Here is a 25,129-nt window from a genome sequence, read left to right as displayed (position 1 = left end):
TTACGCTATATGAACTTTAACGGCTTTTGTATAACAGAAATTCAAAAACTCTTCTATGTATATTGGACTTTGCGTTTTCTTCTAAATTTGCGTTTCATTCCAAATAGCGCTTATTTTTTGCGTTCGTATTTTCTACAGTGAAACCTCCTTTCAAACAAATTGAAACAACTTTTCTGAATTAAGAAGGAAATTTTTATTATCATTTAATTTTTAATAATTAATAATAATTCTATCGACTTTTACATAATTTTTTTTTTCTTACAATATTTTACAATTTTTAAAGATTTTTCTTTTATGAAAGATGATGAGAGTACACTTAAAAAATTACAATTTTTATTTTGTTTTTTTTTGTCTAGAGAAAAGTCACACTTAACCTCAAAAACACATTTTACGCGGACATTTCCTCGTCATCATCTAGTCATGTAACATTTATCTCTTCATCGGAATCGGATCCCGAATCATACTCATCATAGTACTGCCCAGCCTTGTGTTCCGACGAGCTATTGGATCGACTAGTTTGGTATGGACCACCATTGTTGCCATCAAAAAAGTTATTAAACTGATTCGGGCGATTATTTTCGTCGCCAGCCTCGTATTTCATATCTGGATTATTCAGCTCAAATTTTTGCTTGAGCGCTTGGAAGGTATTGGTCGGAAATTTGACGTCAGACTTGCTTGGAGTTGATTCGCGTCTTGCATCGTTTGGGGAGTTCGGTGGCGATAGTGACATTGGACGATCGTTTCTGGCATCTGACAAGTCTGGATTTGGGTTATTTTTGTTGGGTAAGGTTTGATCACGACTTCCTCCACTAGCGAGAAGTTCTCGTTCCTTGGAATTGCGCCACTTCATCCGACGATTCTGAAACCAGATTTTGACCTGAAATGACAAGGAGAAAGAGAGAAAAGTGTGACCAATTAGAACGATTTATCATAATTGAATTGCGGTTGTCATATATCTGTGCTTTATTGTCGTCATCATCATCTCAACAATACAAAATCGTTCCATCTGCATACAAATGGCAAAAGGACTCATTCATAGGATGATCTAACAAAAGTATTAAAATAACAATAAAAGTTGAGTAAAGGCAAGGAGTGACCTACAAAATCCATACAGACCGAGAGATAATCCATCATTCACTTTCAGTGAAATTGTGTGACAACTTTCGGTTTAATTGTGAAAACTTTATACAATATGACGCTTACATGTCATCACTCTATTATCTACATTTGTCGTCATTCCCTTATTGCATAAAAACGGATGATAATTGCATGCCTATTTATCGCCAATTACTCATAAAAACCATTGACTTGGAAACTTTTTTTTTAACTGGAAAGTGATCGATGATTTTCGGAATTTTAGTGTAAATAATTTTCGGGATGACATAATTTACCATTTTATTGAAGAAGCAAAAGAAAAAAAAATCAAAATTAAATGATGAATTGAAAATTTTGACAATCCATAATTAGATTGAAAAAGGGCAATTTTTGCGTAAATCCACATTTTTTTCTGCTAAATTACTAAGACAATTAATTATCTTCTATTCCCGCCTTTTCTCGTAACAACTGTCACAAACAAGCATGATTATTATAAAATGTTTGTAATAATATCATTGATACAGACAAAGATGCTTATCATAAATGTTTATTATCATTCGTTGGATTAACAGAAGTGTGACATTCAAATCTCTGATAAAAAAAAATCACACACATGAAAAATTTATTTAGTGCTAATCGTTTTCGGGTAACGGATAAGAGAGTGAAAAAAATGAGGGTGGCCAATATGTTTCTTGTTACATGTTTGTTTTAATGGACGAACCCCCATGCAAAGTATGCGGAAAATGTGTGTGTTTAGTAATGTTTAACCAAGCAAATAAATATATAAAATTTGTCGAAGAGGAAAAAAAGGGGACTGATTTGCTCTGTTTTTAGCATCACCCAGAGAAATGTTAAAAAGTCGATGGTTTTGCGATGTGATTGAATTGAAATATAATCTTTGTACAAATTGATTGTTGTTTGGAGTGTTTATGGAGATAAATTTGAATTAGCAGTTGCGGAGGATGGATTGATAAATTTTAGGTAAGTTTTGTTTTTAATTTGAATTTTAAAGTTTATATTATTTTACAGGTTTATCATTTTGGAATTGGCGAAAATTAATTGTATCGGAAATAACTGAATTACGATAAACTGGCGAAGTGACTTTCTTAAATAAATTTCTATAGAGATAATAGACCAAGAAGAGTTTTGAAAAACCATTATCCTGCTCTATATTTTTTAGAAGAGTTGTAAGTCAGACTAGTTGGAAGAAGTTTAGAAAATTCACAAAATATGATTTAATGAAAACAAATAGCGAAGAACCTGGGCTATATTAACTTTTCATGTAGAAAAAATCTTTAAAACTGACAAAAACGTTATATAATTGATATCCCAAAGAACTTTTTGTAAAAAGATTCAACATACAGTTTACATGTCTCTCTGAAGCATTAGTTGTATCCAAAAGAACTTACTATTGAAAGTTTGAATGGCTTCCAGCACCCATAGCTTCACTGTTCAGGAGTGGGGGAGTATTTCCGGTAGAAAGCGTTTCAAGTGTCTCCAAAATTTCAACAAGAAAGAAAAGAAGGAAAAATTATACATATGATCGATTTGGAAACGGCTTCCCAATTTTTTCTCGTGAAGGATCAACTGGCAAGGATCAAACCATTGGAAAAGGTCAAGTTTCTACAATTTAGAAACGGGGTTTTTTTAGTAGCCCGAGGAGCTGATAGTTACTAGTTATAGAAGTTACTAGTAAATATTATCAGTGTTACATACAATGTATAAAGAACTCACCGAGACCCATAACTCTAAAGCCAAAAGGTTAGTTGTGAGGAAAAACCTGGTTTTCAATAATACTATTCTTGCTTTGTTTAGCAGACATTTTAAACTTCCTTGCTTGATATCGAGAAATAAAAAGTTTTCTCAGCAAAAATTAACTAAAATAAATTTTTACAGCAGAACAAAAACTGGAACAACTTCATCCAAACGAACACAAATTCTTCAATGACAAACAAACTTTAGTACATGAAGTTTATTGTCGATTATTGTTACATTAGAGAAATAATGGGTAACTAAATATTTACAATTTCTGAAACAATTGAAATGTAATTCGAGAAGAAATTCAAGTCAAGTATTTGGAAAATCCACTGAAGGCTATTAAAAAAAACTCCAAATTCATGATACAAGTTTTAGAAGGAGAAAATTTAGAAAGTCTGTTTCCGACACTTTTATCATCATGATGGATTTGATGACTCAAATTAAATGTAAACTACAACAAATTTTCCCATCTCTCACTCCACATCCACGTTGTTGTCCTAAACATGTCAAAGTCGGACAATTTAAATGTAAAATAGGGGAATAAAACTGTTCAAACCAGAGAAAAATTTATGTATAATATTTATTTCAACACGATTCATGATGCGATTAGGCCTCGAGGAGCACCAGTCCGTGATGAACGACGGATAGTTTTGATCATTTTTTGCTCTCTCTCTCTTGTTTGCTAAATAAATGAATCCAAACATGACATTCCTAAATCAAAATAACTCTTATGGTTTTGATTGTTTTATAATTTTTTTTTACGACGAGTGCAACGTCGCTGTTGACGGGTGGATGAATTGCGTAATTCTTCATTCTTCAAGGGATAAAATGAATAAAAAATCGAGGGTGGATTATTATAGAGATTAAATTAGAACAATATGCTTTATGTATGCGAGAAGAAAAAGAGAGAGGCGGAGGGTGCATATTTGCCTTTAAGATTTGTGGTTAAACACGGTAAATATTTGATGGTAAAACAATCGTTCGCTGCTTTACTTAAATGGAAGTTAATGACGCGGAAAATTAGTTTATTGAATTAAAGGTAATTAAGGGGTCAAAATGTTGATTAATCAAAAGTACATAAAAAAAACTTTTTTTTTTGTTTTTCTTTCGTGGAAAAACTTTTTGTGCTCTAGATTCGTTTAATGCAATCGGCAATCTATTAAAAAGACCTCCAGGGGAACAAGAACACAACGTTATTTATTTTATCACTTCTGCATTTGACGTTTCGCCTTATTGTATAAACGAAAGTTAAATAATACAAGTGCTTTGATGTTGTTTTTCATCTGTAATCTTGTGTTATGTGTTCTCATGAGAAAAGTAAAAAACTTTTTTCTCAAACCTAGTAAAAGTATCGATAAAATATGGAACGAAATTGATTTTCATTGAAAAAGTACCTTTCTTCTTTTCATGACGATTATAATAAAAATAATAATTTTGTAGGTAAAAATGTTACAAAAGCAGATGAGCGCTAGAGTGTTAATAATTTCTCCACAAAATTAATTTTGTTTTACCAAAAATAATATTGTAAAGGTGCCAACTCCAAAATTACATTAAAAACAAAGGCGCTGAATGAAGAAATTAAGCCAGAGGGGGGTTTATTTACTCTACATTCTGGAGAAAAATAACTTCTGTGTATTAAAATAACATTCGATAATTTAATAAATTAACTCGGAAATAAAAATGTAGATCAAAAGACCGGTTTTTCCACACAAAGAAAGAACAAGAGAAAGAACTTTTATATCAATATTGATCAAAGCGCCCATCCGGAAGTTATTAATTCACGTTTTTTTTCTTCATAAATCTTTTTAATCATAATAATAATTTATTTCAATATCCGACAATTTATACGCCTAGGCGTCATATCAATTAGAGGCAAAAGTTCAACGGTAAATGGAGAAAGAGAGAACATAAAAAATAAAAACAAAGCGATAAGGCAAGAAATATATAATGGAAAGAGGTGAAGTGTCAAGTAAGCTAATTTATAAATAAATTATCAATAAATTGCAGTGAAGTTTCGCTCATATGAAGATATATGAGTTAATATTTATGGTAATTGATGACATTGTTACCAGGAAAAATTAAATTCTGATTAAAAAGATTAAAGATCCAAGGAATTTCTTTGTTTGAATTTTGTAATTAATGTTTTCTAATAGCATTAATTATGAGGAATTTCCTACAAATAGGGTTGAAGATTCAAGGCGTTGAAATTTCGCAAGAAGCACTTTAAGTGGAATCAACTTGTAAACATGATACTCATACAATAAAACAAGTGTAAGACAATATTAACGCAGAAATGAGCCGCCCGCAGGCATATTTATTGATTGCAAAATTTTTTTAAATTTTATTTTGCTCCTTACTGTATTTCGAATATAGCGTTTCGAGATTTTTTGGAGAAAAAAATTGATTTTTGGGTTGTCTGTCTGTTATTTAGTTTTTTTATGATAAAATATTTTTATACCAATTAAAATATCAATTTTTTACAAAAAAAAAGTAAAAAAATAAAATAAATAATTAAAAAAATCAATACTAAGCCAATTTCATACATTTTTAAGTAATTTTTAACACAAAGTTTTTTTTTAATTTTAATATTTAATATTAAATAAAAATATTGAAAATTTTTAAAATTATTAAAATTTCAATTATTATTTATTTTTAATTTTTCATTATTTTTTTTTAATTTTTTTAAAAAAAAAAAAAAAATTTTTTTTCTTAAATTTTATTTTTTTTTTCATTTTCTATTTTTCTAAAAATAAAATAAAAATTTAAAAAAAATTGAAATGTTTTTTAAAAAATATTTTTGGGTCTTAAATTGTCCAAATATTATTCTCAAAGAGAAAATTTCAATTTTTTATTTTTTAATTCAAATTTTGAGATATTGTGAATTATTTAATTTAATTATTATTTTTTATTATTATTTAATTTATTATTTATTTATTTTAGTTTAATTTATTTATTTAATTAATTATTATTCAATTGAATAAATTTAAGAATTTGAATAAAAATTCATATTTTAAAATAAAAATTTAAAAAAAAAAATTAATAGAGTCAAAATACGCTTAAGTTGTTTATTCACAAAAAAAACTTTCGAACTTCATATTTTTGTAAATATAAAAAAAAATATTTACACACAATGTCATACACATGATATGATAATAAAATAATAACTATAAAAATTACATGAGAAATGATTGTTATTAATAAACATAAATTAGGTTTATGTCGCTTATCAACCGGCTTTAAATCACAAACTCATATCAGTCACTTCGATCGGCACTTTCCTTGCTTTTTGGTGCTTTTTGTATGAAATTATAATTTATTTCACGTTAATTGGTGTTGTTCGGAGTCGATGTTCGAGTATGTTCGAGATACAATTAAAGGTTAAAAACTTTCCTTCCTTCCTCGTCGTCGTCATTTTAATTTTATTCTTAAATACAAAAGACCAAAAAACTGTGTCATCTCGTCTATTGTGCCTCTTTTGTATGAAATTCGAACAAAGACACCGTAACAGCAGTGATAATCGTCACAACAATGATAATAATAATAAAAATCAGCCATTTTGAATGTTATGAGCTAGCTCCTTTTGTTACCACACAAATTTCTTCGTACACAATGGAAAATCCACTTGAGTACATAAAAGTGGAGAAAAATCGATATCTTGAGTTTTTTTCCGACATTTTTCGTGTACGGAAAAGATAATCATTGCGCATTATTATTTTGTCATACGTTCCAGTTCATTGTCAATTTTTTTTCATCTTTCTCGCCAAAAAAGCGGAAAAATAATAAAAAATTCATATCCATAAAAAAAAGAATGGACCAAAGTGATTGCAGAACGACTTAATTTAAATCTCATACGAGAGACGAGGATTTTTTTGTTAGGGGAAATATTTGCGCAAGGACATGCGTGGTATTCATCTCTCGTGCAAACGCACGTAAGGATCTCGACGATCTGACCAATAAAATAAAGGAAAAAGGGGAGGAGCTTCTAATGCAACGAAATTGATGATGATGATGATAACTTCTTTTTTTTCGTGCCGAGTTGAAATAATTTGCAAATTAATGAATAATTTATAAGATATTTCATTTATTTTTTTGTTTGCTTTTTTGGGTCTGTGTGCGAAATGCAAATTTTTGGGAGATTGGGAGAAAATTTAGCAAAATATAGCTGCACGTACCTGTGAGTCCTTTAACCCGAGACGTTCTGCCAACTTTTTTCGGTCGGGTTTGCTAATGTACTTTTGTATTTGGAAGCGTTTTTCCAGTCCCTTTCGTTGTGAATCTAATTTTGGGAAAGAAAAAAGTAATTTAATTAGATTATTATTTTGATAAAATTATTTAAAAAATGTTTTTATGGGATTAAAATTGAAGGTTTTTAGCTTATATTCGAACAAATCTTAAATACTTGCAAAATAATAAGATAAACTTTTCATTGAATGAAATTTAAAAAAAAATAAATATAGGTATGGAATAAAATTTTTAATTTTTTTTTTATTGTTAAAATTGTTTATAGGTTTTGATTTAAAAAATCATTTTTTTTATCAATTTTTTTTTAATTTTCTAAATTTTCTAGATTGATTTTACTTTTCGAACAAAAATTAGCAGACTTCTTTCCTTATAAAATTGAAAAAATCGAGATTTTCAGGAAAAAAAAATTTAAAAGAAATAAATTTGTTGATTTCACAGTGTAAAATAATTTAAGTCAAAAGAAATTTCAATGCTTTTGCTTAAAAATAAATCAAAATTAAGCAAACTTTTGGCTTAAAAATCAAAATTTTTTAAAGCTTATGAAATTTAATTTTTAAGGTCAAAGTTTCAATTAAATTAAAATTAAAATTAATTTTTTTTTCAAAAATATAATTTTTTTATAAAAAATCGTTTTTTCTTGCCTCAGAATTCAAGGCTTAGAGATTAATTTTTGGCTAAAAATTTTATTTATTTTGAAAAATTAAACTTATAATTCTGATTTTATTGAAATTTTGACTGTAGAAAAAAAAATAATTTATTCAGCTTTTAATTTTGAGTATTTTCGACCCTGATGTCAACAATTTTTTTGTACTTTTTCTTTTAAAAGAAAATTAAATAATTATTATTCAAAAATTGAATTTTTCAATTTCATATGAAATTCATGCTTGATTTTCTCTAGTTATGTCTCAAGTTTGTTGATAAAAAATCATTTTTTTCGAAATTTCGTTCTAAGAGTTAAATCGGAGTTAAATTCAACTCTAATTTTCGTCCTTTTTCATCACATCACCCGATATCAGAATTTCATCAAAAAATAAATGGCATGAGATTTTTTGTTAGTAAGACCTAAAGTAGTCCAAAAAAACTAAATTTAAAATTCTGGAACGAACTTCAATGTTTCTATGTACTTTTCAGTGAGATCGGGTATGTCAATGAGGTACTTGAATATACCCAAATGCACTGAAAAATGTCTAAAATTTCAAGAGCTCGTTCCAGAATTTCAAATTTAGGTTTTTTCGACTAGTTTAGGCCTAAACAAAACCATCTAAGAATCTCATGCCATTTATTTTTCGATAAATTACTGATATAGGGTGATGTATATAAAAACTTGTTAAATTTTTGATTTTTTCTTCAATTTAATCAAAAAAACCTTCCATTTTTCCATCTTCTTCGAACAAACAATTACCTGAAAACACAGCCCGTCGCATCATGCCTCTCCTCGGCTTCCCTCGCGTCGAATGTGCCCACGGAAATCCTTGTCCCGGTGGCAACGGAAACACTTGAGGACCTCCTCCTACAAAAAAAAAATCATTTTCAAAAATCTTAAACTTCCCAAAACCTCACAACCAACTCACCTCCCATATACGGATTCCTACAATGCGCCAACAACGTATGCAAATGCGGATGATTCAGTCCGTGATGTGCTGCCGCTGCTGCGAGAAACGACGGCGGAGGCCCCGGCCTACTTGGCATCGGCTTTGCAATAATTTTATTATCACGATTATCGATGGTGGGCGATGCATTGGGCTCTGCTCCGGGACCGCCGCCGCTCATCGATACGGGACTACTATTATTACTATTGTTAGGATGGTGTCCGACTTGTTGTTGTTGTTGTATGGCACAGTTATCATTTTTGTTATTATTTATATTATTATTGTTGACACCATTTGTTGGTGATAAATGATTTTGCTGGTTATTGTGATGCTGATGGTGGTGGTGGTGTTGCTGCTGCTGCTGATGATGATTGCCGATAAATGCGTTTGAATTAACTAAGTGATTTTGTTGTATTAAATTTTGCTGTATATAAGGCCAAAGGTGTTGCGGTTGAATAAATTCTGGTTGTTTGTTGGCATTTCATGTAAATTAAATCAAATTGAAATTCAATTAATTAATTATTTTATCGGCAAGTGTGGATTTTATGGGAAATTAAACCGAGGAAGGAAAAGCTGAATAAACATTGTTCATCTGCTACGTAAAAAATTGTTAAAAAAATCATAGGAACCACCAAAAAATCCTTAGGTAACATTTTTTCATTTAAAAAAAATCCTAACTAATTCACTTTCAAATCTATTCATAGACAAAAAATTTTTAAATGCTCACAAAAAAAGAGCAGACCTCATCAAATCCTTGTATTTTTTCGGGTTTATCATAAATCCATTGTTTATTTATTCACTCATCGGTCGTCGTCGTAACATGACCCAACTGCATTCTTTTTCTTCCTCACATGCCATTAACTTGCAATAAACGCATCGTAAACACACATTGCGCAACAAAAACCAGATTCAATAATAATAATAAATAATAAAAACGAAAAAAAAAAATATTTCGTTAATACACAAAAATAACAATTTGGCAACATGCTAAAAAAACAAAGTCCCTGCAATGTGCATTGAAATAGATCGACAAAAGGGGATGGAATGTATTTTTTATTACTATTACTATCATTACAGTTTTTTATTGAGCTCAGTTCTGTGCATTGTTTATCAATTTTCGGGATGTTATGCAATGTTGTGCCAATGCTAAGAGAACTATTTAGATGAGAAGAATTGCGCATTTTTTATTAATGTGTGACTTTGCTAGTTTTGTGATACACTTTTTGTGCATTGTTTCTTAATCTGTGGGATGGACCGCAGTCTGTCAAGAGTTTTATGGGATTTTATTGTCGTGTGAGAGGCAAAAAAAAATTATTAAAGTGACATGATAACCCTTTAAAGAGGGAAGTTGGAGGAAATTTTAGGTGAAATTGAACCGTTATTGGGAGTTTTTGAATAATTTTATCAGAAATTTATTATTTAAATTAATTTATTTTATTTTTATAATCAATTGTGTAAAATAAAATAAAATTATAAATTGAATAATAAGCTTGTTATAAATTAAAATTTTGATATAATTTAAATTGAAAAATACAAATTAATTTTTTTAATTAATTTTTTATATAATTTTTTTATTTCGAGCTTTAAAAAAAACTAAAATTTTAAACGGATTTAAAAAAAGTCAGAAAAAAATTAAAAATCTTTTGAAATAAGTTTTAAATATTTTTTGATAAAATTCTTCTCTTCTCTAAAAAATTTTTTCAATTTTTTTTTATTAAAAAAAGTCTCAAATCGGCTCATTAAACGAATTTAAATATAAAAAAATTCAATTTTAAATTTATCAAGAATTTTCACAAAAAAATCTAATGCCTTAATTGAGGAAAAAAATTTTCAAAATTTAAAAAATTAATAAATTTTAAGTAATTAAAATAAAATTTCAAAAAAAAAATTTTTTAATTTTCAAATTTTTAAAAAATTCAAACTTTTTTTTTTTTTAAATTTTGAAAATTTTAAAATTGAAAAATTAAAAACGAAAATTATAATTTCAAAAAAAAATTTTTTAATTTGAAATTTTTAATTAATTTTTTTTAAGTAATTTAAATTGAAATTTTTTGAGTGAATTGACTTTTTTAAAAAAAAAAAAAAAATTTTTTTAAAATTTTTTTGAAGAATTAAAATTAGCCATTAATTTTTTTTTTATTCATACTAATTATTTATATTTAATTATTATATTCAATTTTTTTTAATTTTTTTAAAAAATGAAAATTAAAAAAAAATAAAAATAAATAAAATAATTAAAAATAAAAAAAAAATAACAAAAAAAAAAATCAGAAATTTATTTAAAATAAGAAATCTGCCGTAACAAAAATTCTCAGTTACCAAATTTTCTTCTTATCTTTTAAAAAAAAAAAACTAACTAACGATCAACATTAAGAAATTTCCCTCTAAAAATTATGCTAAACTAATGTTTGCTCCATTCAACTGAAAGTACAATCAAAACAAACTTAATTGAGCCAAAAACTTTGCAAATTAATTATTTTGTTAAAACGATTATCATTAAAAACAGCAGGAGAACGTCTTGTCGTCTGTGTTTCTAGGTGACTAAGTGAACGTTGTGCCGAACGAACAAATGTTGCTAAGAAAATCGATAACAATCTCGACGACGACGACGACATTTTCCCCAAAAACTTTTCAATTTCTTGTGTGGGGAAGACGACGATTTAAGGAGTTAACACCTGATTTGAATCTCATAAAATTTTCATATGTTTACTTTCTTGTCTTGTCTTGTCTGTCGCTCATCACTTTTCCTTCGCCCGAACGCATTTCACCATTAAAGAGACTTGACTTGAAACCAGAACAAAGTGGTTGGATGTCGTGCAGACACAAACAACTAAACTTTTCTGGCAAGCAAAGTACGAGTAAATGTGTCTTGTGTGTGTGAAATATGAAGCAAAAAGGTGCGTATAATCACCATCTTTATTCATATTTATTCGAGCATATTCATGCAAAAATTAAATTTTAAACTCCTTTTGTGTCGTTTCGGCTCGTAGGCAGGGCGCATGGAGGTACATTTTGTAACATAAGTTTTTGGCGTGAAATATGCGTTGTCGTCGTCGAGCAAAAGGAAAAACACAGAAAAGGCGTCAATTCATGTGAAAAATTATTATTTTATTTTATATGTGAATCTCTCTCTCTCGTTCTCGTTTGTTTGCTGCGAAAAGCAACACATTAACTTAACTCTTTTTGTTTGTGCGACGACGACGACAACAGGCACGCACTTAAATTAAACTCAACCAAAAATAATGTTTAAGTATCGCTGGGATGCGGTGTCGTTGTCGTGCGATGTTGCGCGCGAAACGAAGTAATTTAGAAGTGCGATATATTTCATAAACAGACGTTTCTCGTTGGAAAATTTGTTGGAAAAGTTTGCGGATTTAATTGAGTTAAAAAGGCTTTAATTGTTTTTTATTAAACTTATTTTAAATTTTTAAACAATTTTATTTTTCAAATTTTTTACCTTAAAAAATTTATTTGGCTTGGATTTGGTATTTAAAAAGCTTGACAAATTTTGCTAAAATAATTGTTTTTTTTCCAAGAAAGTTTCAGTATTCAAAAATAAATTTGGTAATTATTTAAAAAATAAATTTTTAAAAAATAATTTTTTTTAATAATTTTTATTAATATTTTAATAAATTTAATTAATTAATTTTAATTTAATTTTTATTAATATTTATTTAATAATATTATTTATTTAAATATTTTTTTGCACTTCAAACTCCATTAAATACAATTATTTTCAATTTATTTTTTTCTTAGATTTTTTTTACTTGAATAATGATAATTTGATACTGATAATTAATAAACTAAACATAACAAAAAATGTTTTATTAAAAAAAAAATAATTTTTAATTAAATTATTTAAATTTAATTTAAATTCTTACATATTCAAAAAATGCTAATAATTAATCGAATATCAGTTTTGAAGTTAATAAAACAATAGTTTTCCATAAATTTTTGGATTTTTTTAGCAATTTTTTAGACAAATTTTAGGTTATTTTTCATAAAATCAATAAATTAATTAATAAAAATTCATTAAAATAATTCATTCTCTAAAATTTTGTTAAAAATATTAAAAATTTCGAAATTTCTTAAAAAATTCAAAAATTTTACATAAAAATGTTAATAGAACGAATTATTTTTTTCCATAAAAATTATCTACATTACGGTAGTTAAAATGTTCATTTATAAACAAATTATGTTTCGATGAAATTTTTAAAAGTAAAGAAGCCATTCAATGACATTTTCTTTTTAAATAATTTTTTCAATTAAAAAATTAATTCACTGAAAATTAAGAATTTTTTTTCATTAAAATTCTTTTAAAAGAATTAAAAACAAAAACGTAATTAAAGAAATTTCTAGAAAATTCTTTATTTAACGTTAAAAATTTACATTTTTTGTTGTCAATCGCGTCTCCAACGTAAAAAAAAACATCAATATTTACTCACTACTCGATAACTTTGCAGCTAAAGATCTGGAAATTACTTGCCGCAAGCAATCAAAATAAACTTTAACGGAAATTGATTAACCAAATTTGTTTACATTTATGATCAATATTTTTTTTCTTTCAATAAAAGTAATCTTGTAAGTAATAATTTCAATAAATCAAAGTTCGCACATTTTGATGAGCAATTGTTTACAATAAAAATTATTACTCATCCGAAGTGCCGATCGTGCGTAATAATTTTTTGGGTTCATTGCCAAAGACATAATTTTTTCGGTCACAATTGAACTTTAATTATTTTGTTATTTTTGTCTCATAATATTTCTTTGACCGATTTTTACTATTTTTTTGTGTGTCTTCCTGTTCTATTATTGCGGCACAGAAAATTTGTTTGTGACACGCGATTTGCGCTTCAATGACATCAAATGGTTTTTTTTTTCGTTCCTACGTGAAACTCTAAGAGAATAATTGCAATTAGCACCTTGACTATGAAAAAATTACTTAGAATTGCGTTTGGCGTCAAATTCTTCAGAAAACCCGTTTTTGTGTCTTTTTAATGTGAGAATTGCAAAAAATAGAAATAAATTTATGCGACACCAATAAAATAACAAAAAGCACTTCATAAAAATCGAATTGCAAGCAAAATTTCTTATTAATGGCAATTTCTTGTTGCCTAAAACGAGAAGCGCAAGCAGCAACAGCACGAAGAAAGACTCTCAAAGAGACGTAAATTACCCGAAGGACACGTTTATCAGAAACACATAAAAATATGCTGTGCCAAAACATAATTCTTCTCATTTCCGGAATAATGCGTGCCGTTGCTGAGAGGAGAGGTAAGAACAAGAACGAAACGATGTGGCAAAAGCATCGTCATCGACAGTAGCTGCGATAAAGTATTGAATATTGATTTTATTACGGGGACGATATTTCCGAGGAAGCAAAGTGGTTTTAGAACGATGACAAGGAAATTGTCGACATAAAATTGAATATAAATTGATCGTTTAAAAGAATCTGCTGGAAATGGGTTTGCGTCATAAGATTTGCTTTTATCTGATAAATTCGTGGAAATGTGTCGTAAAATGTGGTTTTGAAAAAATATTTAGAACCACTTTGTCGTAAAATTTGCAACTTTGTATTAAAAATTACAACTTTTTCGTAAAAGTGACATCTGGTGAGTAATTTTTGAAGTACAAAAGTACTAAAAAGTAACAAATAAGAGAAAAATATTAATTTTATGTTATTTTAGTTTAAAAAATGTTTTTACGGCTATTTTTATTGCCTAGTTGCTTGAAATTTTGCTTTAAAAGCTTTAAAATTCTTCAATAATTTTTGTTTGTATTTTATATATTTTTAATATAAAAATTAATTATTAAATTAAAAGATTAATTAATTAATTAATTAAAAATATTTAATTTTTTTTTTCAAAATTCACTCAGCTCTCCCAGAAGGTCCCAAAGGGTTTCTAAAAGATCTCAGTAAATTTTGAGCACGATTGGAGTCAGAAAATTAAATATTAAATAAAAAATTAAAAAAATTAAAATCTTAAATCAATTTTGATAAAAAAAATTAATTTGAAAAAAAATTAAAATAGAGTATCGAAAAAAAAAATTTATTTTATTTGAAAGCATTCACTATAAAAAATCCATGTCTCGCAAGTCCGAAAATTTGCGAGACATGATGCGAGACACCGTAAAAATTTTGAAAAATATAAAAAAAATGATGAAAACAAAGATTTTCTCTTGAATTTTTGAATTTTTATGACGTCAATGTATTTTTGGAAGTCAAAAATATAATTTGTGATACCAAAAATAGTTGTTTTTTTTCAATTTTATCAAAAAATCTCTAAAAAATAGTCAAAAATCAGTTTTTATAAGGAAATTTTGTGTTTTGATACTTCCTTTGGCTATTTCTAATCATAATCCTTCAAAAAAGTTTTTAAAAATTGAAAAATATTGAAAATTAAAAATTTTTTCTCCCCTAAATTTCTTGTCCTGGTGTCTCGCAATAAAATCGATTTTTTTGTCTCGCAAATATGTAAGTTTGCGAGACACCGTGCGAGACATGGATTTTTTATAGTGTTGCCGATTTTTTTTAAAGAATTTAAATCATCTGTTCCTTTTAAAAGTTTTTAACTAAAAATTAAAAATTGCAGAAAATTTTAGATTTTTTAGAAAAAAATTGCTCGAAAAAACTATAAAAATATTTTTTAAACAAAAATTGAGACAAAAATGCAAATTTCAATCAAAATGCTTATTATTTTTAATCAAAGGTTTAATTTAATAATTGTTAAAATTAACAGAAAATAAATAATTTTTAATTAGAAATTATAATTTTTTGAAATTATTAAAATAAATAAAAAATTATTAAATTTTCAATTTATTTTTTTTTTAATTTTTGTGTTCTTTTTTGACAAATAATGTTAAAATTTGAACATCCTTAATTTTTTTTTGTATTTTTTATATTTTTAATTAATAAAAAAAATTAAAATGAATTTTGATAAATAAATTCATTAAAAAAATTTTTTTTTTTGGTCTTTTTAAACCAAATCTTAATTTTTTCAATAATTTTCACGTAATTTTATCCATAAAACGACAAAAAGTAACGGACAGAGATTTTTTCGAATCCATTTATCTCAAGCAAGTCACAGTCTGTGCTTAAACCAAAATCGATAGAAACGATTTTTTTCGTCGTCCTCACTCACTCACATCACGAACAAAAACTTTCCATGCCTAATTTCCCTGCTGTTGCTACACAAAAAGATTTCCATTCTCTTAAGTGAGCTACCAGCTGACGCCGTATCTGATACTTTATTTTATATTATTTGGCAGTAATATCCCTCGTGTAGACGCAAATTATTATATTACACACAAAAAAACGTTTCACGCCATTTTCCTTGTTTTTCCACCTATTCTCGAGCGTCATCATAATAATAAAGTAGTAAAATACAATTTTGAGGGGGATTCTGACAAAATAATGGGGACCCTCGGTGTTATATTAAAATACGATCAAAAAGTGGCAATAAAGACGTCTATTAAATCATTTCACTTACCATTCCTAACTTTTACACAATCCTTTCGTTCGCCGAGAATTGCGGAAACACTAAACTTTAACACGGGCTTACTACTATTGTTTTCCTTTAGTAAATTATCGTCCATGGTCGTGGTCTTGCCCGCGTTCGCCACTTTAATGTAATCGCACGAGCCACACTTGTCACACTTGAAGTCGTATTGTATTTCATTATCGATGATTGTTTTATTGCCGAACTGAAAGTGGCCGCATTTTCCGCAACATAATTTGGTGCCCGTTGTCGTCGTCGTCGTTGACGAGTCCAGACAATCGTTACTGTTATTCTCATCCATGATAATTGCTTCCTCCTCCTCTCCGTGATGATGCGGCTCGTCATCGGATTCCTCGTCCTCCAGTGGCGGCTTGTTGGTTGACCGTAACACCGTATATGACTGCAATAATTCATCCGTGTCCTGGCTGTTGTTGTGCATGTGATGCAGATACGACGGCGAGTCGCACGAATCTTTGTGATCGGAAGTTGGCTCCGATTCGGAATCGGAGGCGGATGTGAAGGAATCCACAATATCCTTGTCTTGTAGGATGTTGTCGACCATGAAAGCGGTTGACATTTTTTTTTTTATTTTTTTTTGCGGAGTTAATTAATTGAGATAATTGTTTAATTGGATTTTTTTGTATCACTTCATCAAAATTTATCAGAATGTTAATTATTCAACTCATTGAACATAATTATTGTCAAATTTAATGTTATATATATTTGCACATGTGTTTGTTAATTGGGGCTTTTTATCGTTATATTATATTTGCACTCCTCCCCAGTTTGTGTGTGGCGATGATTATTCAAATAATTTATTATCAGTACTTGCTAACATTTGTTAATAATTATGTATTTTGGGGATGCAACAAATTTTCATGTCAATTTCATACGGTGTTTATTCAATATGTTAATTTTTTAATTAAAAAATTTATTTTTTTTTATACAAAATAATGTTTAATTTTTTTTTTGTATAAAAATTTTATACAAAATTTATTAAAATAATTTTTATATTTTTTTTATTAAATAGTTTTTTTAAATTTTTTATATTTTTAAATTTTTTATTTTTTTTTATTTAATATTTTTTTTAAATTATTTTTTTATTTGAAAAAATTCACTTCACTTCACTTTATGTTAATACAATATAATAAATATAATTACAGACCACATTAACAATCATTTGATTTTATTTGATCCGCAATAATAATAAATAAAATTTTATTTGATTTCCTTTTGAAAATCTATTTCAAAAGTACCCAAAAACTCCTCTTAATAACATTAATTTAATTATTATTATATTATTTTTCGATGTGATCCTGCCAACAATGATTATTAGACTAAAAAATTGTTTCAACTGTTATCCTGTGTACCATCTTTCATCCCATCATGCACGAGAACAGTTTTTCTGAAAACCCACCCTTAAATGTTCTGTATGCGTAATAGAGTCAGGAGGCAGCATTTATTCGTGAATTAGGGGAAATTCTTATTGGAATCCATACGCGAACAAAAAAAAAACAACTAGGATAAGATTTTATTTGCGCAGATGTATAAATAAATATAAACAGTCCATAAAAGTTTTACGTACGCAAGTTTTTATTTTTTTATAATAGGTACTTGATTATAATATTATTATTATTTTTTATTGATACTATACTACACAAATTTGATCTCGGCAGGAAAATTGTTTTTTTTCTCGTGCCGAAAAACGAGGCGTGGCTTTTGGAAGAAAAATTTTTATGTATTATGTTTGATGGTTCTACGTAAAATAATATGAATGTTATAATAGAGTTGAAGGCAAGGAGTATATTTAATATGTTCTTATAGCATGACTTCGGTATGCGTCGATGGAAAAAGTTTGTACGAGAGACGAGGAAAAATTGTGTATAATAATAAAAAGTCATGAAATGATTATGATGGGGTTTTTCTCGTCGACGTTGTTGTGTACGAGAAAAAAAATATGTATGCCGAGTAAATATAAAATGCGGCACAGGATAAATTTTTGTTGTCTGTATTATATTGATTGGATTAATAACGTTGTGCTGCCTACAAGAAAACGGAGCAGAGGTTGGTAATTAGGGTGAACAAGAAATGGTAAATTATTTTCACGCTTTTTGAATTTCAGAGATGTTTTCAATATAATTTTTAAAACAAATTGATATCAAAATATTTTTGATCTGGAATCAAAATTATTTTTATGAAATAATATTCAGAGTCAATATAATATTGAAAAGTACAAATTCTGTTTTGAACTAATCAATTGTTACGAAAAATTATTTCAAAGCTACTAGTCCACATAAGTTTATTCTATTAAAATGAGAACAAGTGAATTTTAGAATAACGGATATGGAAATAGAATAGAAAGAATAGTTGAGCTCTGCTGATCGTAATGGATATTGTGCGCTTTGTAAGTCGCGCTTTTTTGTTGTTTAAATTTTCATTGTCGCATTGGAAACCAAACTTTACGACGCATTGTGTACTTTCTTTATCAACCATCTTCAATTGCAAAGTGAAGGGTATAACGCAAAACTCCTGATTTTGCTCAAATCACAAATGCAGTGGATGTCGGGCATACATCTTCTTCAGGCAAAAATATGCCCTCTAAAACGTAAGACTGCTGAAATGTTTGTCCAAAACGGAAGTCCTTTGGATTCGATTTTTACGGCTTCTTATCTTATGGCTTTAAGCTGTCTTTCTAGCTTTTTACAGTGAATGCAAAAATAGTACATATTGGTCAAGAATGAGACTTTTAAGTAATTGTGCATACTTAAACTACAAGATTAAATCTTACCTGTACCAAAATGACTTTATATTAAAAACTGTTTTTTCCCGATCGTAATGAATATTCTTTGAAGTTGATTTTTGATCACGAAAAAAATTCCAAACTAATGCCGCTAGGAATCACAAAGTCTCTTAATCAGCTTTTTTCACATTCTCTGGTTTTCTTAACCAATTTTTGGCATAATCCTTTGCCTGTTAAAAAGTGAGAACAAATGGTCACCCTATAAGAGTATAATCATAATAAATGTACATAATAAGATAATGTAGTAGTAAACACTTCTAGAAGCAAGACATTAATCGTACTTTTCATATAAATTTTGTAAGATATTTTATTGGATTGTTATTTATATTGTTCATAATATTATAATAATATAATCTCTCAACGCATCTATCTTTTGTGCAGAAAGTTTATATAATAAAAAATATATTAATTTCTTAATATTTTTTTTAAATTACTTTTTTAAATAATAATAATTGATATTGCTTCCAGCTTTTTTATTAAACGATATTAAAATTGCTTTTAATAAACTTATCAATTATAAATTTTACTGTTAATAAAAAAAGTTAACGACATTCGATTTTTTTCAGTAGAAATTTTCTGATTTTTCACGCTCTAATGTTTATAATCCAATTTTTATTAGGAAAAAATAATTTTATTATAATAATTCATAATAAAATAATCGTCGAGTTAAATGAAAAATAAATGTCAAAAACACTCGTTGTTCGTACGATACGAAAAATTATCCAATTCCATTTATTTCGTACGCCGACACAAACCATAGACCACCAACATATTTTACAAATCCATTCAAGCAATTGCTTATTGTTGTGTACCTACTTAAGTAATATAATAATAGACACAGAAATAAATATAAATTGCTAATGTTTTGTCACTTTATTCATTTAACGTTTGTAACAAAACTCACAGTGTCCTCTAGTCCTTTAACGTATGAACGATGACAATAGGAATGGGGTGACTTTATTTGGTACGGTACGGCGATGATACGCTCGTTACTAACACAGATCTGCAAGAGAGGAAAAAAACAGATTGAATTAAATAAGCGCATAAAATCTAATGAAAATATTACGAGACTTTTTAAATATGAAATATTCGTAATAATAAAATAAAATAAAAACAAATCAGTTATGGTCACATGTTTTTTATTATTTTATTTTATTTTTACGAATCAGTATGAAAAGTTGCGCAGAGGAAAAAATTTCACGCTTCAGAGATTTAATTAAGAGCACATCAGTTTCATATCAGAAGCACCGTATAAAGTGATAATAATTATATTTTTTGGCACGCTTTCAGAGATTCTCTTCTCATAAATATATGCAGATTTAACGACAGACGCCATGCCACCAAATCAATCCTTTTATAAATCGTTTCGCTGGCTTCCTCATTTGAATGAATAAATTATCGGCGCCCATACAATAAGAGGGCATCAACATCACCAACGATGGACCGATCGAAAAAAATGCCAGACAAAAACAAAAAGCAGCCGCGTATTAAATCAAGATTCGTCATAGATGAACGAGTGCCAACGTTTAACGATATGATCTACATTTTCATTTATTATCAACCATTTTATTTTTTCCGCGATGAAAGGTCATTGCTTCGATAATAATAATATTTTGAATTGAAAACAGGAGAAAATTTTCGACGGACTAAAATGTGGTTGGTTTAACTTTTAAATTGGAATGATTTAAAAGAATGGAAAAATAATAAAAAAATAAAAGAGACAGAATTAAATTGAGACAAAAAAAGTAAGAAAATTGGATTTTGATTAAAAGATGTCAGCGCCAGATGTCATAGAGTTTAAATACAATTCACGACAGAATTTTTTTTCGTTATCATGGATTTTTTTTTCTTGCTATAGCTTGTCTATTTTTCGTTTTTTTTCTATCTAAAGAAATTTATGAAATTTAGTCACCCTACTTAGTGGGGAAAATAATTCAATAAATTCCTAAAAATAGAAGAAAATTGAGAAAAACTTTTTTATACGAACATTGGCTGGAAAAGAAAATTTAAAAAAAAATGATTTAATTTTTATTTCTTTTTAATTGATTGATTCTTCCTGAAAAACGATTTATTAAAAAAAATAAAGAATGATAATTAGGTGCAAATCGGCTCAAATATGTTTTCCATTCAAATAAAATCAGAGTGCGTGTTCCCAATTATCCTCACTCTCTTATTCGGGCACGTGCATCCTCTATATTTTCCATCACAAACAATAAAGAAAAAGCGGAACAAATAAATATATGTTACATGATGCGCGCGGAACAGAATTCACAAATATACGGCACATTCAGCGAGAAAACGAAAAAGAAATATAATAAAAATAAAAGATTAAAGGCGACATCTGTTTGAGACATCTTTTAATAAAATTTTCATCTTTATTACGATTAAGTTAAAGAGGGGATAATAAAATAAAATACAATTCGTTGTTGTGCTAAAGATATCAACACACAACTCCTGCGACATCATCAGAGAGATGCGAACACCGACAATATGTTATTATTATTATTGTTATTATGGAAGTTTTTTTCAAAAGAATTTTCTTCTTCGTTCATGCGATTTTATTGTTTTTTATTTATTATTATTCAAGTCACCAACCGTATGAGTTTTAAAATTTACATGCATCAATTAATTTTTTTTGCTCCACCTTTCTTACGTTTCTCTTCAATTTACAACACTGAAGAAGCTACCATCAAGGACAGTGAACAATTAAAAATTTTCGAATTCCAAGTAAGTAATTTGTTTTTTATAAATAAAAAGAGAGTTCATTATACCGTATGAACCTTTAAAAAAGCTCCAGCAGTTCCGGATAGGAAATAAAACTGCATGCGACAAAATGCAAAAATAAACGCAATTTTATAGATAAATTGCTTTGATTTGAGATTTAACCTAGGAACTTGCAATCAAAATTAACTACTTAGATTCATGTCGCTGACTGATTGGGACAAAAGTGTAAAGACACGCTTACTTGTCGTGCCAGTTGGAAATTACTTTATCGTTATTACTCATTATAATTGTGTTGTTGATGAAAGATAAAGATACCATAAAGTAAACAAAGCATTATCAATTAATGGGATAAATGAAAGCAATTCATATGTAAGATGAATGAGATTAACCGTCGAATGGTGTGTTTGGGATTTTTTGATTTACAAGATCTTTAAGGTTAACTTTTGGAGAACGAAGAAAAAATTTAAATATTCATCAAAAGTCGAGTTTATAAACTTTAACAGGTAAGTATTCTTAATTTATTTGACTTTTACTAAGCATAAACAAATTTTTTGATCCAAATTTAGTATTCCAGAATACAAGATAGGAAAAAATAATATTTCAGCAAAACTAAAAGACCTTATAAGCAGAACTTTTTTACTATCAAGAAGAAAAAGGACTGGCGAAGAGAATATTGTCAAAGAGATAAAAGGTGCGAGTTGACTCTTTGATGATCACTAAATTTCTAGGAAGCTCAAAGATATCACATACAGAAAGAAAATCTTAAAAAACTGCAAAAGCACATTGAAAGCAGCCTTTACAACAATATTTGATGCTTTTTTTAGTTTTTATATTTAAATCAAATCTTCATCCGACGATTGGTATCACTGAATACTTACTTTGAATACTTACTATTGCTAAGAATACATACAAATCATTTTTTGGACTGTACTAGAATCAAAAGTTGTTTGAGCAAAATGTTTAAGTCACCGGAGAAGTGTTTTAAGTGTAATAAAAGTTTTTCCAACTTGCCAATGCACATATTTACTACACATTTTCGCTCCATTTCATCAAAGGAGGAACGAGACTTTTTACGTGAAGGGTTCGACAATATTTTGGCGGGAATAGATGCTGAAACGACGCTTCCCCGAAACACCATTACGAAGTCCCATCACATACAGGACAATAGCCACCCAATACAGCCCCCCAACAGCAAACCCATCAGCCTCTACTCAATACAGCCCCCAACAGCCATCAATATCAGCCGCTTCTCAACAACAACAACCCTTAACATCATCGTCATCAACAGCGCTGATTTTGATCGTCCTTCTGAGATCTTCCGCTTGGAAATATCATCAGACAACTTCTCATGTTTCCACTTTTTGTCCTATAACATGACTCCGATTTCCATTAACATGTTCAGGTAGCAGACTTTTTTACATCACAACTTCTATCTTCAATAAAATTCAATAATCTCAAAACAGAGTACTTAAATTAATCCGAGAAAGCAAGCTCTAACTTTTATAGGAAATTTTTAGAATTTGGGGGTCGAAAGCTATATTTGTTCTATTTATCCCCCCCTCCCCCCAAAATTTTCGGCTTGCTACGCCCCTGTTGCTATTGAAAAAGATTTAAATTTTTTTTCAAAATTATGATAAAAATCCTTACTTTTTGATACTCCCAAAAATACTTATCTTGTACTTATCACTGAAAAACAAATTTCATGCAAATCGAGCCCAATACCTCTCTCAAAAGGTTAATTTTTGTTTTCATTCAGCACAATATAATTGAGATCGTAATTTAAATATTTTTCTATAAAATGACGAATAAAAATATTTTCTCAAAACATGTCTCTCAATAAAATCTTTTTTTGAATGATAATAACAGTATATAAATAAATAATCTCAACCGAGAGCAAGGTTACTGTATTCATCGTAATTAATCACGCACCACCTCAAAAACCTTATTTTAACAACAAACAAGCCACCACAAAGCTAAACTGCTACTGTTCACGTACTAAAATGTTTAATAATCGTAATGATTATTCTGGAAAACTGAAGCATGTGACTTGTTACAATTTAACAATTTTTTTTCGTTTCAAGTTCAAACGAATGACAAAGAAAACACCTTTTTGAATCACAAAACAAACAAACACGAGTCAAATAAATTTTCCAAAACACTCAACAATATTTTTCCTGATTTTAGGAACGATGGGTATTTTCGACTGAGTGTTAAATAAAGTGACTGCATGCTGTGTGTTTTGCGTCGTCTCCCCTTTTATCATAATATATAATAATATCCAGCATTGGCAGTGAAAATAAAGGAAGGAAAATTGCTAAAAATGTCCTTTTAACACTTATTGATATGTTTACGTGTTAAATGGGATTGTGAATGTGAGTGACAAAAATGTGTTTTCAACAAAGACTTTCCTCTGGTAATAAAATGAATTTTATATTTATATATTGAAAAACGATTCCTTACCATTTTTTTTTTGTAAGAGGCATAAAAGGTCTGTTAATGACGGGTTTTTTGGAAAGTGGCTCGACGTTGTCTGGAAATATTTTTTTTATCTAAAAAGATATTAAGAAGCAGGAAAATTTAAACGTAAAAAACTCACCTTGTCCATTTGCACCAACTTTGATGACGATAAAATAATCATAAAATTATTAATCGTTCCCGCATCACTTCGTCATTCTCGGAAGCCAGTCGCCTTTTTCATATAAATAAATATATTTACAAGTAGTCGGCCAGCAACAGCAGTATTGGCACCGAGAGGCAGAAAAAAGGGAACATAAAAGGTTCATTTTTTCTAGATAAAACGGATGTTTTTGACAGTTTATACTTATACCTACCTCTCTCGTATAAATCCACATGTACGAGCAAATAAAAATGTTTATCCCCTAATAACAGACAAACAAATCGTCTCGTATATATATATTTATAAATTTATATATAGATGATGAACGACTCGCCCTCATCTCGCTCATTCACTCATTCTATCGCAAAAAAATTTCCTCCAATGTTCGTGTGTCGGTAACATATTGCGGTGGCTGATTTTTTTTTGCATTTTTTTTAAATCAGCATCGCATCACTTCACCTGAAAGAGGAAAAAATGCAGAAAAAAATTACCTGATAAATTTTGTATGCAGATTGACATTTCTTGTTGATAAGTTTATCATAACAACAGACATAATCACGGTCATATTATTTAACATCGGGTGTTGTGTCACAAATTATATATCTGGCAAGTATTGATTTTTTCTGTTAGAAACACCTCTTATGTGCTTAAATTATTATATTAGATGTCACGTTTTTTTTGCCAATTTTTTCACCGAAAAAAAAAATCGCACATCAAATTTATTTATAAAAATGTTAAAAAATATAACTATGGGAAATCCTGGATTTGACAATGTAGTTATGGGAGGAACCTGTGGGAAATGATT

General features: G+C 28.4%; 1 protein-coding gene across 1 annotated transcript; it reads right to left on the bottom strand.

Moving 5' to 3' along the window:
• Window positions 1–314: 314 nt before the first annotated feature.
• Window positions 315–16,760, bottom strand: LOC134828858 (homeobox protein Hox-A3). Its single transcript, XM_063841845.1, has 5 exons — window positions 16,175–16,760; window positions 8,667–9,146; window positions 8,498–8,602; window positions 7,026–7,129; window positions 315–877 (listed from the first exon to the last, which is right to left on the bottom strand). The coding sequence occupies exons 1-5, from the start codon at window positions 16,758–16,760 to the stop codon at window positions 419–421; spliced, it is 1,734 nt and encodes a 577-aa protein (XP_063697915.1). The 3' UTR covers window positions 315–418.
• Window positions 16,761–25,129: the final 8,369 nt, after the last annotated feature.

The sequence above is a fragment of the Culicoides brevitarsis genome, chromosome 2 (assembly GCF_036172545.1).
Source record: "Culicoides brevitarsis isolate CSIRO-B50_1 chromosome 2, AGI_CSIRO_Cbre_v1, whole genome shotgun sequence".
In the NCBI taxonomy this organism is placed as follows: domain Eukaryota; kingdom Metazoa; phylum Arthropoda; class Insecta; order Diptera; family Ceratopogonidae; genus Culicoides; species Culicoides brevitarsis.
This window is presented reverse-complemented; position numbering and strand designations above follow the sequence as displayed.

Coding starts and splice junctions, on each gene's coding strand:
- LOC134828858 (XM_063841845.1), bottom strand. CDS start 16,760: ATGTCAACCGCTTTCATGGTCGACAACATCCTACAAGACAAGGATATT. Junction 7,130..8,497: donor GCGACGGGCTGTGTTTTCAG/GTAATTGTTTGT, acceptor TCCCAAAATTAG/ATTCACAACGAAAGGGACTG. Junction 878..7,025: donor TCGGGTTAAAGGACTCACAG/GTACGTGCAGCT, acceptor TTGTCATTTCAG/GTCAAAATCTGGTTTCAGAA.